We start from the raw sequence: 13,201 nt of genomic DNA, 5'->3' as shown, positions 1-13,201 counted from the left end.
TACCGTGGTCAAAATCAGAGCAGCACCTTCAGGTCCTGTGCCTATCCTGGGTGCAACCCTGATTACACCCCTGGTCGAAACCCCTGGAAAGAGCGGTGTGGCGGCAGGGAATAGAATATGATTGCCCGTCTTCATTGGTCCAGTCCTTGTCCGCTGATGTCGAGACTTGGTTCCTGTTGGCTGCCTTGAGACTCGCCAGATGGAGAATCCCTGTTTGGTGCCGTGGAGTCGATGCCCGCATGTGGGAGGGGAGAGACTTCGACTCTCTTCAGACGTGACTTGAGGTTCGGCGAGAGGTACCTTGGGATCGGCCAAGTGTATCTGGAGGCACCACCGGTGGGCGCAGCGAGAAGAAGCTCCATCAATCCCATGTACAGTATCAGCCACCAGCACAGCCCAGCCACAGAGATTGGCCTCAACAAGTGGCTGCGTGGCACCGGGTCTTCCGCTTCTCCATACCTCAGGCCTCTTGTACGGGTGTACTTTGTACGAGTACAGCACGGATGAAGATACCTACCTAGCGCTTCTGGGAGAGCTGCTCCTTTGGGCTATCACACGGGCTGGCCGACTGTTGAGATGCGATGCCAATCATGTGGTATGCAGAGACCCAACCACTGCAGCCGGACAGTTCTGGAATCTCTCCATCCCACGTCCCGGATCTCACTTCATCTCTCCACTCTCAGGCCCAAGATGCCAAATTGACTCACGCTTGCCTTTTCATCCTCTGCCCTTACATACGGGCAGGCAAGGGTTTCGTGGGGTGACGTAGGATGCAAACGAGAAAATGTCAAGTTTGTCACGCAGAGACGGCTCAACAATGACCTGCTTCCTCCCCAGGTGGTTCGACCAATGGCTTCATCATAGCGCATCGCCTTAGCCAGGTTACCGGGCGAGGCTGAGTTTGCTTCATGAGATGCAATTCAGAATACAGTTCAGAGGTCGTCAACAACCCCCATAAGGTGACTCCGGGTTACCTTGAGTGGATAGGAGTTTCCGAGTCGGAGATCGCAACGTGGTCTGAAGCACCAGGCAGCATCTCAGAGTGTACTCTGTAACTTTTGTGTGATGACGCACACGCAACTCGCCATGACCGATGACAAACACTCGAGAATGTTGGGGTCTCAGCCCTGGGCCTGGCCTGGCTTGTATTATGAGAAGACGACTCGACAAGCCATGCCGTCTCCCGCTTTGTAGACCGCGGTCAAGTACATACATGTTACATACGAGGCGAAGGACACAGCATCCTCGGCCACTTGGCGGGGGTGACACTCGGAGGCGGACCGGGGGCGGATTATCCCCCTTGACGACAACGCCCTCCGGCCGGTATTGACCGAACTCCGTCCCTACTGGCTCTCTGCTCATGCACACCGCGTTGCCCGGCACAGCTAGAGCCCCCTTTCTGCCTCCTTGGTCCGAGACGGCCTCCAAAGCAAGAAACACCGCCATGGCCATGATTCCGCACGGGCTCCAGCTCCGTCCGGATCAGCTCACAAGGAGGGGCTCCGCTGTCCTGGCGGCGGCGGCGTGCCTGTCGCTCTACCTGCTCATCAGGCCAACGCTGTCACCCCGGACCAAGTCGCCCAAGACAGACATTGTGCGCGTGAGAAGCCGCTCGGGGATCGATCCGGCTGATCCGGAGAAGCCGGCGCCGTATCCCCCGGATCTGTTCCCGGGCGGGAGAGACGTCGAGACGGTGTACGGCACCGTCCGGGTGTTTGAGTGGGGGCCCGAGGACGGCGACAAGGTGCTTCTGGTGCATGGCATCGGCACGCCGTGCATTGCGCTGGGCAGCATGGCCCGGGAGCTTGTGCGGAAGGGGTACAGGGTGATGCTCTTTGGTACGTTGAGCCTGTCTCTGTCTGTTCCTCACCTCGTATTGGGCGGGTGTTTTGCATTCGTCAGGGGGTGGAAAGTTTGTGACGAACAAACAACTCCTTTGCTTATTACTGCTTACACCGCGGGCCGCACGCAGATCTTTTCGGGAGAGGCTACTCTGACGGCCCGTCCAACGTGGCTTACGACGAGTGTCTTTACACCACTCAGATTCTCCTCGTCCTGGCATCTTCGTCGTTGCCCTGGACCGGCGCGTCTTCCTTCCACCTTGTTGGCTACTCGCTAGGGGGTGCCCTCGCCGCCGCCTTTGCAGCATACCACTCTCACATGCTGCGCTCTCTCACCGTCGTCTGCCCGGGGGGGCTCGTGCGCGAGTCGCACCTCGGCTGGAGGAGCCGCCTCATGTACTCTCATAACCTGCTGCCCGAGTGGCTCCTCCGGCGCTGGGTGCGGTCACGCATCGAGCCGCAGCACGGACAGAGCGCGGACGTGCCCAATGGCGGCGGCGACGGCGAAGACGAAGGGGGCCAGGCAGACGTCAACTTTGACGACGTCCCAATCTCCGTCGATAGGAGCAGTAACGTCGTCGTCCGGGTCGGGGACGTGGTGCGCTGGCAGCTGGATGCCAACCCGGCCTTTGTCGACGCATACATGAGCACCATTCGCTACGCGCCCATCTACGGGCAGCACGACAAGGTGTGGGCCGTCTTGGGTGAGACGCTCGCCGCGAACAGGGAGCTCGGCCAGGGCTTGCAGCGGGTGTGCGTTGTGCTGGGCGATCGGGACACGCTCGTTGTCAAGGACGAGTGGATCGAGGACACGAGGGCGGTTCTGGGCGAGGATGGCGTGGATGTGCGTGTGCTTCCCGGGGGTCACGAGATTGCCATTTCAAAGGGCAAGGAGGTTGCCAATGTTGCCAATGTTGCCATTTCATCGTGGAAGAGCTGCCGGCTGGGTGGTGGGAAAGCGTCAAAGAGCAGAGGGAGTGAGAGCGCAAGTGAGAGCGGGAGTGGGAGTGGCAGTGGGACGAGGTCTAAGAGGAATAGATATAGAAACTAGAAGTTGAGAGTTTAAGTTGATGTCAGAAGTGGGAAAGCAGAGTCTGATATTAGAAGATTGAGGTATCTATATGTATCTAGGAAAACGGAACACTGATGCGATAAGTTGGGCGTGAATATCCTGTATCCGAAAACATCCCCCCTGCCCTGAAATGGCCATTAAACAAGCCCCCCCTTGAACTCATACTCCTGAATTATAACCTGATATAGAATACCCAATTCCCATGATGGGTATAAACGCCAAAAGGAATGAATCAAAGATCACCCACCAACGCCTTGAACTCGCCCTTGCGTCTCTCATTACGTATTAGTCGGTAGTGATTCGATAGCGCCTGAATTGCGGAAGCTCCGCCAATACTGGGGAGAACATTAGGTAGAAGTCTCTTTCTCTTCGAGTCTGCGTGTGCATAGCTTGGCTATCCAGCTTCACGGCTTAGTGGCAGGGGTGATATCCCTGTGCTGATTTCCGATTACCATGGTCTGTAACCTGGTTGCCATGGCCCATTTCCCGGTTGCCATGATCCATTCGCTAGATTCCATGTTTGGTTGTCTGGCTGCGGTGGTTCGGTTCTCGGCGGCCATATCTGGACTGCCGGCTGCCATGGCTCTTCATCTGGTTGCCGTAGTTGGATTATCGGCTGCAATGGCTGGGCTCCCGGTTGTTGCCATGGCTGGGTTGCCTGCGGAGCAGTGGGCTGCAATGGTGGGAGCCCCTGTTGCCATGGAACATTGTGCAATAGCCGTGGATCGATTGTTTGCGGCCATGACTGTATAGGCGGCTGCCACAGCGGGTTGATCGGTTGCGGTGCAACTCCCCCAAGAGTAGGAAGAGGAGGAGGCGGTTGTACGGGTTTGAGCGCGAATCCATCAAGCTGCTTCCCCGACTTGGCCTACTTGTCAAGATTCCGAGCTTTGACGAATCGGTTGATTTGCTCCTTGGTAAGCTTGTCGTTGTACTGCTCGTAGCATTCGTAAAAGGAGATAATCTCCTGTGTCGCGTCCACCATGGCGGCAATGTCGACGTCGCTCTCCGCCAGCCACGCGGCGAAATTCTGTACGCGGGTGATTCTGGCCTCCTGCACGCGTTCCTTGACCTCGGGCATCGACGGGATGTCGGACAGGATCCCGCCCTGGCCCGATCGAGCGGTGTGTGCCTGGCTCAGGGCGGCTTGGGCGGCCGCGAGGCCGGCCGCTGCGGCGGAACCCGAGGCCTGCCCCGGCACCGACGAGTTGGGGCGGAGGACGAGAGCCAGGAGGATTGCCACCAGCGCGACGATGTGCGGCGGGCAGAGGAACGGCAGGTCCGTCATGTAGTGGTCGTTGATGATGGATTTGGCGAGCTGCACGTCCTCGTCCACCAGCAACAGCTCGGGCCGCAGGGCCAGCAGGCTCCGGTAGGGTTGATGCACGATGAGCTGCGAGTTCATCTCGCTGATGAGCATGAACTCGCATTCTCCAATCTTGGACGTGTCCAGGCCGATGAAGTCCTGCCAGAGCTGCCTCGCCTCGGTGACGATGAGGCGGATGTGCTGCGGCGCTTCTTCCATCTTGCAGGCCAGGTAGATGGCCGTGGTGATGACGAGATACGGATTGGTGCGGCGGATCTCGACTTTGCTGTAGAAGCGCTTCAGGTAGACCTGCGCGGTGGCCATGGCCTGCTGGCGGATGGTGAGGCGCTTCCCCAGCCTCAGTAGCTCTGGTCAAACGGATTAGCAGGTGTCATCAATGAGATACCGAAAGAGGATCAGCTTGAGACTCACGTTGGTTGAAGTAGATGGCCATGTGCCTCGGCTGCGGAAGGGGAAACATGCGGACAAGGTCGGCATTCTCCTCCTCCAGCTTCTGGCGCATCGAGGCGAGCTCTTCCTTGGTGAAGAGCCAGTGCCGCCTCTGCGTCGACTCCCAGTAGTTGGCGGACATGGCCGAGGAGCCCGGAGCCGCGAGGGCGCCTGATTTGAGGCCACTGAAGGGTACCTTGTGAGGTTGTATGCTGTGAAGATGATGAGGTTGATGAGGTTTTCAGTTGATTAGGCTGATGGACGATGGTTTGTTCTCACTGTCGTCCAAGGCTGACAATTGTGGAGGTTGCATTCAATGGACGTCGGGTATTGTTGTAGTGACCTGGAAGCAGCCTGGAAGCGCGGCAGCTGTCGGGCTACTGGAGGCTGCGGGGCGATAAGCGACAAGAGCCTCCAGGGCTGATCTCGGCTGAGAGCCTTATCGGGGGCCCCTATTGCTCAGCGCTGTAACCCCCCTAGCAGCGCCTGGAAGGGCCATTACGTAGTGGCCGGCTGCCCCCCCCAAATCGCTGGAGCGCAGGCATTGAGCCTCTCCCCAAGATCCGCATCTGTCCAATCCTGCTGGCCCGAAAAGCTCCCACGACGTCAGCAGCTGGCAAAGGCCCGCAATCTTTTCCTCGAGCTCAATTGGCATCCAACGCCCTGCCAGACCGCAACCCTGCAAAGGTCTCTCGACGATGAGGCTGAGATAGCATCCGAACGACAATTTCCCACCTTGATCGAGACGCCCGCGCCCGCACAACCGCCAACCGCCAACCGCAACCCCCCTCTGCCTCCCTTTCCCTCGGCATCGCAAAACTGCCCGCCTCGACCGTCGCCCTCTGAGACATGCCATGCCACAGCCATGACAATGACTCCGTCAAGCCCGGCTACCGAGGTGCAGAAAGCTGGAGGGCCTCGCGAGCTGGAGCAGCGTCAGAAGAACCCTGATCGCGTCGAGAGCCTCTGGGCGCAGCTGGGCCCCAATGCCAACGGCGAGCTGGACCTCAAGGGCCTGCAGAAGGGCTTCCGCAAGATTGACCACCGTGAGGATTCCCCCCCGTTGCCTTTGTTTATCTCCTTTGTTCTCGGGGTCGCAGCTTTGCGCATCCCGCCCCGCATTTTCTGGTGGTCAAGATGTTGACGGATTTTTTCTTCTCTCTCGCCTTGCGCAAACAGCTCTGAAGAATGCGGATGTCATGCTGAAGAAGATCATGACCGAGGTCGACACGAATCGCGATGGCAAGATTCAATATGAAGGTATGTTACGCGCAGTTCAGCTGCCCTGGCGCATGGCCCGAGGCTTCGACCGCTGTGCCTGTGCCTATGCCAGCTGAGCAGGCCAACCCTGCGCTTCCCGCGCTATCTGGTGCGGCTACTGACGGGATTTTGCTTCAATTTCTCAGAATTTCGAATCTTTGTACAGAAAGCCGAAGCCCAGCTCTTCGACCTATTCAAGTCCATCGATCGAGACGGCAATGGGAAGCTCGACAAGGCGGAGCTCCAGACGGCATTCAAGGCTGCGGGGTTGACTGTCTCAAACCGCAGGCTGCACGATTTCTTCGGCGATATGGACCAGAACAATGACGGATACGTTACCTTTGACGAATGGCGGTAAGTGAATCAGAGGGATAATTCTTTTTTTTCTTTTTCTTTCCCTCTTCTACATATGACATTGTTGGGGCCGTGTTCCATCTCGATCTGGGCTGGATCGCTGTCAGGCGCGCACTCGTTAGGGGTCATGTGCCTCGATCTTGAGTCGGATGAGTGAGCACGTTCAGCAACACACAAGACCAGTTTTCCCCTCGAATCCGCCAGCATGTGCCCGATTTGCCCCTTGGGGGGGATGTACCCCTCGCGCAAAACAACGCTCGCGGAGCGAGCTGCAGAAGACACTTGACAGCTGACCGAACAACCACAGAGACTTCCTCCTTTTCATGCCCGGCAACCAGGATGCGTCCCATCTCCACGCGGTGCTGTCTTTTTACTACTCGGTGGTTGATGTCACGCCAGAGGGAGACTCTCTCGTGAGTGGAGAAACACTGGAAGGCTTAGGTAGGGCCGGCTCCTCTAGCTCTTTTCTTCAAATCCTCTTCGGCTCTCTTCTCCGAGTCGCCTTTCCTTCGTCCTATTCGAAGCCGCCTCAAGAGCTTCCACTCCCACCACCTTCGCCGCCATCTCCCGCGCAAGTTGCTGGGACGGTTGAAGCGGCGCTCCAAGTGCCGGTCAAACATGCAAGAGGAAGCTTTGTCGACGCAGCGGCGCATGCGTCTTCTCGCGGGATTTCAGAAGTCGAGCAGGGCCCGTCAGGGGCAGGGGCAAGGGCAGCGGCGGATGCTGTTGCATACTCCGACGGCGATGGCACCTCAGTCGAGCACCGTGAAGAGTCCTCTACCGGAGCTGCACCGACGCTGAAGAAGTTCAAACTGACAGACTTTGCTCCCCATCCAGGTTACTTCCTTGCGGGTGCCATCGCCGGTGGAGTGTCGCGGACGGCCACGGCTCCTCTCGACCGTCTCAAGGTCTATCTGCTCGTCAATACCAACAGCGGTGCCGAGACGGCCGTGGGAGCGCTGAAGAAAGGCCGTGTCATTGATGCGCTTAGGAATGCGTCGCGGCCCTTTAGTGAAGCCGTGAAGGACCTGTACCGATCAGGCGGTCTGCGCAGCTTCTTTGCGGGTAAGTTTAGCCCCTTGATAACAACGCCCTTCTCTTCCAACCCCCATCCAATACGTCCTATATAGCAGCAAAAGGTTGAACTAACACTCATGCAAAGGCAATGGATTGAATGTCGTCAAGATCATGCCGGAGACGGCCATCAAATTCGGATCGTACGAAGCGGCTAAGCGCGCGCTGGCAAACTTCGAGGGCCATGGAGATCCCAAAAACATCAACTCGTATTCGAAATTCATCGCTGGCGGTTTGGCAGGAATGATTGCCCAGTAAGTCATGGCTGACTGTCGACATACAAGGAAGAAGTGCGGCCTTGTTCCGGTTTGCTAATCAAGTTGGGCATTCAAAGGTTCTGCGTCTACCCCCTCGATACCCTCAAGTTCCGCCTTCAATGCGAGACTGTTAAGGATGGTCTCAAGGGTAGTGCCCTCGTTCGACAGACGGCCGTGAAGATGTATGCGGATGGCGGTCTGCGAGCCTGCTATCGCGGTGTCACCATGGGACTGATTGGCATGTTCCCCTACAGCGCCATCGACATGGGCATGTTTGAGTTTCTCAAGAAGACGTACCGGATACGGTACGCGAAATACGCGGGCTGCCATGAAGACGACGCTCAGCCCGGCAACATTGCGACGGGCATCATCGGCGCAACGTCCGGAGCCTTTGGAGCGTCGGTCGTCTACCCTCTCAACGTGGTTCGCACACGACTGCAAACGCAGGGCACCGCGATGCACCCCCAGACCTACACGGGCATCTGGGACGTCACGCGGAAGACGATCCAGCACGAGGGAGTCCGAGGCCTCTACAAGGGCCTGACGCCCAATCTTCTCAAGGTCGCCCCTGCGTTGAGCATAACGTGGGTCGTGTACGAAAACGCAAAACGCCTCCTCGCATTGAACTGATTGATCTGCTTCACTCAATCACGCATCGACTCAGCGGAGTATAGAAAGGATATGATGATACCACGCGCGCATCGTTTATTGCATTAGCATTTGCCATCTCATTTGTCGGACATATCGGTTGGTTGGTTGGTAGCGAGCTTCATTCGCATTTGGACGGCCCCCTTGCAACGTGCGTCTTAGCACGGGAGGAGGCCCTATCAGTATTTTCGTGTTCTAGGCGGGTCGTGCGGCGGCATTGACCGACGGCCACGCACTCGATTTCAAGGGCTTGGATGTGTTGGACTGCAATGGTCCATTCTTGCACATCATTTTAACGCCTTGGGCGGGGAAGGATATATAAACGAAGGATATCTCGAGGAGGGGAGCTGGTTGGAACCGATGCTTCTTGGGAAGCCGAGGATCATAACGAGGAGATGATACGACACGAGTCAGTGTCTGCAATCTAGCTACGACCATGTATAGAAACCTGTAAGACTCAACAAGGAACGCATTTGATCGAACGACAGAGCCATTCACACACACAGAGAGAGAGATGAGAGAACAAGACGCCAATATGTGAGGTTCTGGCTCGGGGTCGGTACCCGGAAAAGTGGAGAGCTAGACTCCGTGACCGGTGGCAAGGGCCGGGGCAGTTGCTGGAGCCGGATGTCTTGGCCGAGGCTTGGCTGCTTTTGTTTACCTGGACTTGAGCTCAGCTGCAAAGGCTGACGATGGAGGATTTTACCCTGTTTGTGACAAGGCATGGAGTGGGAGTGGCAGATCAACTGCTGGCCGGTTGGTCAGCGTCGTTATCAGATCATGTTCGATGTTGGTGCAAATGACGAACGCTTCGTCCCCGGGTTACGTGCTCGCTTACGCCAGCCCCCCCTTGCAAAGCGACCTACTGAGGTAGGTATTTGTACCCAAGGTCAAGAGTAGTGTAGATCTAGGTATAGTAAGGTAGGTAGCGATGCTGGACAGAAGGTTGGGGTACAGTAGCACGTGCAGAGTTGTTGCTCCCTCTTCGGGCCGTAGCGAGCTTATGGCTTGATGACTGGTATGTACTACAGCTTTACCAACTTTTTGGCTTTTCTGCTTCTTGACATGGCGTTTGGTTTGGTTGGACAATACATACCTAGTCTGGGGGTGAGCTGCAGGTTGCAGTGTGGTTGTTTTTGTGCTTTTGGTGGCGGACGGGATCCAAGGGGGACTTTTGCAAGGGCACTATCTTAGTGGATGGGCTGGGCATGTTGCGCCTTTTGAGTCACCTTTTTTGGCTTGTGGTTTGTTTTTTTTCTTACTCTTTCTGTCTCTGTTGCTTGGGCTGATGATTGAAAGGATGACTCTTCAATTGCATGATCAAGATGAACAATAATTAATTGTCACTTGCGTAGAAGTTGTTGTAATGTTTTGGGAATACAAAGTACTAAAGGCTAGATTTTCTTGGTCAGCAGCTCGCTTCTTATCGTAGGTATCGTGGGTGAGCGGATCGGAAGGAGCAGCTGGGGTATGGAGGTGTGGAGAGGCGGAGAGGAGACGAGCCAGGAAGGAAGGAAGGAAGGCCAGGACATGGGCAGTACAAGTAATGCCTCGCATGGACTTTGACGACAAGCTGATCAGACACGCCAGCAGCTGGTAGAGCACTGGTAGCTTCGGGGACACAGAACGACTGCTGCTTGCATGCTTGTACCTGCAAGGTAGCTTGTCCGGCTCTTCATCAACTCACCACCAACCTTTTGCCTCTTCTCTCTCTCCTTCAGCCTCTCCATTTCTGCCCTCATCTCCTCCTCCCCTCTGCCTTCTTCCTGATTAAGACGTCCGGCAGAGGACAAAGACGAGCCATTGGCCTCATCAGCTAACGCGCGTCTGTCTGGCCTCCAGCTCGGCACTCAAAGCTCGTCTATTCGTGGTGCAACCCATTCTGCATCTCCGTTGCCCTCATCCGAGAGCCACGCAGACAAACTGCTACATACTTATTACAGACAGGCGTTCGTCAGCCGTCTCTGCGCTCTGTTCCACCCTCTCCATCCTGTCGCATCCGGCCGCATCTGCCCGCTGGGCCTGGAGCAATGCCGGCCCCGTACTCGGACGACCTCTACTCCGGGGACGACAACCCCTGGGGCGAGGAACAGGAGCACAACGACGCACTGTCGCCCACTGACGGCTACTTCCACGCGTCCTCGTCCGGGCTAGAAGAGGCCGCAACGTCATCACCCTCCCCTCCCGTGCGCCAGCAGCGCCAATCGGCCAGCGTGCCCTTTGTGCCCAATGTCATGGTGGAGGACCCGACGCTGCAGGAGGATCGTGCCGCCGCAAAGGCGAGAGAGGCGGAGGAGGAGAGGTTGATAAATAGTCCCTCTGCTGGCCAGTCGTCGCCTCTTGGTGATAGCCAGCCTCATCGCCAGACCGTGCCCTTTCCTCAGGGGCAAGCTGGCTTGTATCATCCCTCTCACCCTCCTTACTCTTCTCACTCCTCCTACCAGTCTCGCCCTCACGTTGCCACATACCCCCATCATCACTCAGCTTCAGCATCGGCATCTTCGTCATCTCCTCCCTCCTCTGGCCACTATCACAGACGGAGCATTGACGAGGAGATATCGTCCTTTCAGCCTACAGGTGCTGCAGGCCCGGCGCTGAATCAGTATACCATTCCTCGGCCACCGCCGTCTGACGCACCTCCTGCCTACTCCCCCTCCGCTTCCTCCCCGCCACTGGCCTCTGGCTATCAGACGTTTGGGCCTCCACAGGCCGGTACGCAGTCTGAAACCATGGGCGTGCCTGAGGAGAGCCAGACACTGCTTCCACGACAGCCCGAGTCCATGGGCGGAGCCGTAAACGGATCTCGAGAACCTCTGTGGCAAAGGCTCAAAGACAGAATCAGCTCATCCATCACCAGGAAGAAGGTCCGGACAGCCCTCGGTGTCCTCTTGATCATCTCCATCATCGTTGCCTTATTTGGAAGCACGATTAGCGTGCACAGCGGCAAGGTGAGTACATCCTTCCATTCACTTATGACAGTCATTAATGAAAAGGCACTGCGAGGCGGGTGATATATATGATTGTCTAACAACATCATGCAGAAGCCTGGCATCATCGACAAGTCTCCAGTAAAGGCTCCTCCGTCTAACAATCCTCCCCCCAACATGTCGTGGCCCCCTAGAAACAGCAGGGACTGCTTGGGCGAACCCTTCAGGTCTTCCAAGATCAACGAAGTCATCAGTTTCGGCAGCAACAAGAAGCTCAGCATCATTGAGACAATGGAGCGAGATAGCGGAAAGCGTCGCGGGCTCCAGCCACGTGTGTATGGCGAGATCATCTTGCAACCGGTTGACACCTCTTCCACCGGCAACGTTGAGCTCGAGATCATGACAAATGACCAAAATCTGCACGTCGGCGTTGAGTTCGACAAGCGAGAACAACGTTTCAAAGTCACCATCCCTCGTCTGGTTGAATGGAGTGAGCCAAACTGGCAACCATGCGTCCAAATTCGGATCACGGTGTTCATCCCCCGTGAAGCTCAGCTCGAGTCGGTCCTTGTCGATTCCATCCATCTCGACGTCACCGTCAAAGATGGTATCATCCTCAGTTCTGCCACTGACGCCCAGATCAAGACCGTTGTGGGCGACGTCAACACTGGCCGCCTGTCGGGAGATGTGGCGCCGTACACCCTGGCCTCGCGAAGCATCATCATCGAGACTGTTAGTGGCGACGTTGAAGGCTGGTTTCCCCTATACGACCTTCTCAAGATCCATACCGTCTCCGGAGACATCAAGACCGACATCACTCCGAAGCCATCCTCTGACAAGAAGCCTGAACAAGCTGTGCTCAACATCGACTCTATTTCAGGCGACATCAAGGTGACGGAGCCTGTGGGCTATGGTCCAGATAGTAAACGTGACGACAAGTTTCCGCCGCGCGATTATGTCGTTGGCATCTCCTCTGCCTCTGGCGACATCCAGGCCGAACTTGCTTTTACGTCGACGGCCAAATTCGAGACAGTGTCTGGAGATCAAAAGTTGAGGCTGTTGCCAGTATTTGGCTCTGGCTCCTCGGAACCCTTCCTGTCGACCGACACCAAGAGTGGACAAATTACCTTGACCGTCGCCGAGCCTTTGTGGAAGAACTCCGCCGCCAGTATCGGCCACTATGACCCATTAGCACCGCCCACCCGCGACGGAGATGACGAGGATCACGGTGAGCCTTGGATCATCATCCACCCCGACGAGCAGCCAAGGAGACTTCCCTCGCCGCCGTACATGGATTTGAAACCTGGCATGGCTGTCACTGGCGAAGACAAGAGGCACGGGTTGGTCAACCTCAAGTCTCACCACGCATCTGTCAGCGGCGACTTTAGGCTCAACTATCCCTCTTCGTGGGAGGGCGAGTTTGCCATGACGACCTTGTCTGGCTCGCAGGACGTTCGAGGAGACGGCCTTGACTACAAGCGGGGCAAGGGCATTGTCAAACGGATCGAGGGGACCAAGGGTGATGGAAAGTCGAGCCTGACTGTCGACTCCATGTCTGGCCGTGAAGTGCTTGTCTTTGGGAATGTTTGAGCCATGACTGAAATAAGCACATGATACCACGAGGAAGAGGTTTTAAAAGGCTATGATGGAGACTTTCTGATATATCGAAAGGGCTATTAACGGAGAGCAAAGGGATGTAATGAGCAAGAGTTGGGTGGAATTGGCTTGAAAGAGCGTGGGCATATGACTTCTGGTTTCGTTGGATGATATATGATTATGAGCGCAAGTTTCGCGGTGTTTCTTTCTAGGATACGCTCTTTGTCATGGTAACATTTGCATGACCACATTTTGTATATGGAAACATACTATGTTGTTTGTCTATTATTATATCCTTTAGCTGGCTTTTCCCTCCCTTGAGCTTGAAACCTTCTTGTCTATCACACAAAGCCACCTTTTCTATCCATCTTGTTAGAGGCTGCACAATAAATGAGATATTCGGGATGATTTGAAAT

The 13,201-nt window shown here is 56.1% G+C and overlaps 4 protein-coding genes across 4 annotated transcripts; 3 read left to right on the top strand and 1 right to left on the bottom strand.

The window, feature by feature from the left end:
* Positions 1-1,293: 1,293 nt before the first annotated feature.
* TRIREDRAFT_80778 (uncharacterized protein) lies at positions 1,294-2,892 on the top strand (the record flags this gene model as incomplete). Its single annotated transcript, XM_006968029.1, has 2 exons — positions 1,294-1,838; positions 1,973-2,892. The coding sequence occupies exons 1-2, from the start codon at positions 1,361-1,363 to the stop codon at positions 2,890-2,892; spliced, it is 1,398 nt and encodes a 465-aa protein (XP_006968091.1). The 5' UTR covers positions 1,294-1,360.
* Positions 2,893-3,781: 889 nt separating this feature from the next.
* Positions 3,782-4,811, bottom strand: TRIREDRAFT_5196 (cyclin; the record flags this gene model as incomplete). Its single annotated transcript, XM_006967891.1, has 2 exons — positions 3,782-4,587; positions 4,652-4,811. 2 exons carry the CDS (start codon positions 4,809-4,811, stop codon positions 3,782-3,784), a joined length of 966 nt encoding a protein of 321 aa, XP_006967953.1.
* A 508-nt stretch (positions 4,812-5,319) lies between these two features.
* On the top strand, positions 5,320-8,244 carry TRIREDRAFT_80775 (uncharacterized protein; the record flags this gene model as incomplete). Its single annotated transcript, XM_006968028.1, has 7 exons — positions 5,320-5,715; positions 5,849-5,929; positions 6,076-6,283; positions 6,591-6,858; positions 6,970-7,348; positions 7,446-7,611; positions 7,692-8,244. Exons 1-7 carry the CDS (start codon positions 5,535-5,537, stop codon positions 8,242-8,244), a joined length of 1,836 nt encoding a protein of 611 aa, XP_006968090.1. The 5' UTR covers positions 5,320-5,534.
* Positions 8,245-10,292: 2,048 nt separating this feature from the next.
* On the top strand, positions 10,293-12,779 carry TRIREDRAFT_67035 (uncharacterized protein; the record flags this gene model as incomplete). The annotated part of the gene is made up of 4 exons (XM_006968027.1): positions 10,293-10,429; positions 10,475-10,575; positions 10,753-11,210; positions 11,337-12,779. The coding sequence occupies 4 exons, from the start codon at positions 10,293-10,295 to the stop codon at positions 12,777-12,779; spliced, it is 2,139 nt and encodes a 712-aa protein (XP_006968089.1).
* Positions 12,780-13,201: the final 422 nt, after the last annotated feature.

This window comes from Trichoderma reesei (genome assembly GCF_000167675.1).
Source record: "Trichoderma reesei QM6a unplaced genomic scaffold TRIREscaffold_20, whole genome shotgun sequence".
In the NCBI taxonomy this organism is placed as follows: domain Eukaryota; kingdom Fungi; phylum Ascomycota; class Sordariomycetes; order Hypocreales; family Hypocreaceae; genus Trichoderma; species Trichoderma reesei.
The sequence above is the reverse complement of the archived record's forward strand: the minus strand, read 5'-3'. Positions and strand labels throughout refer to the sequence as shown.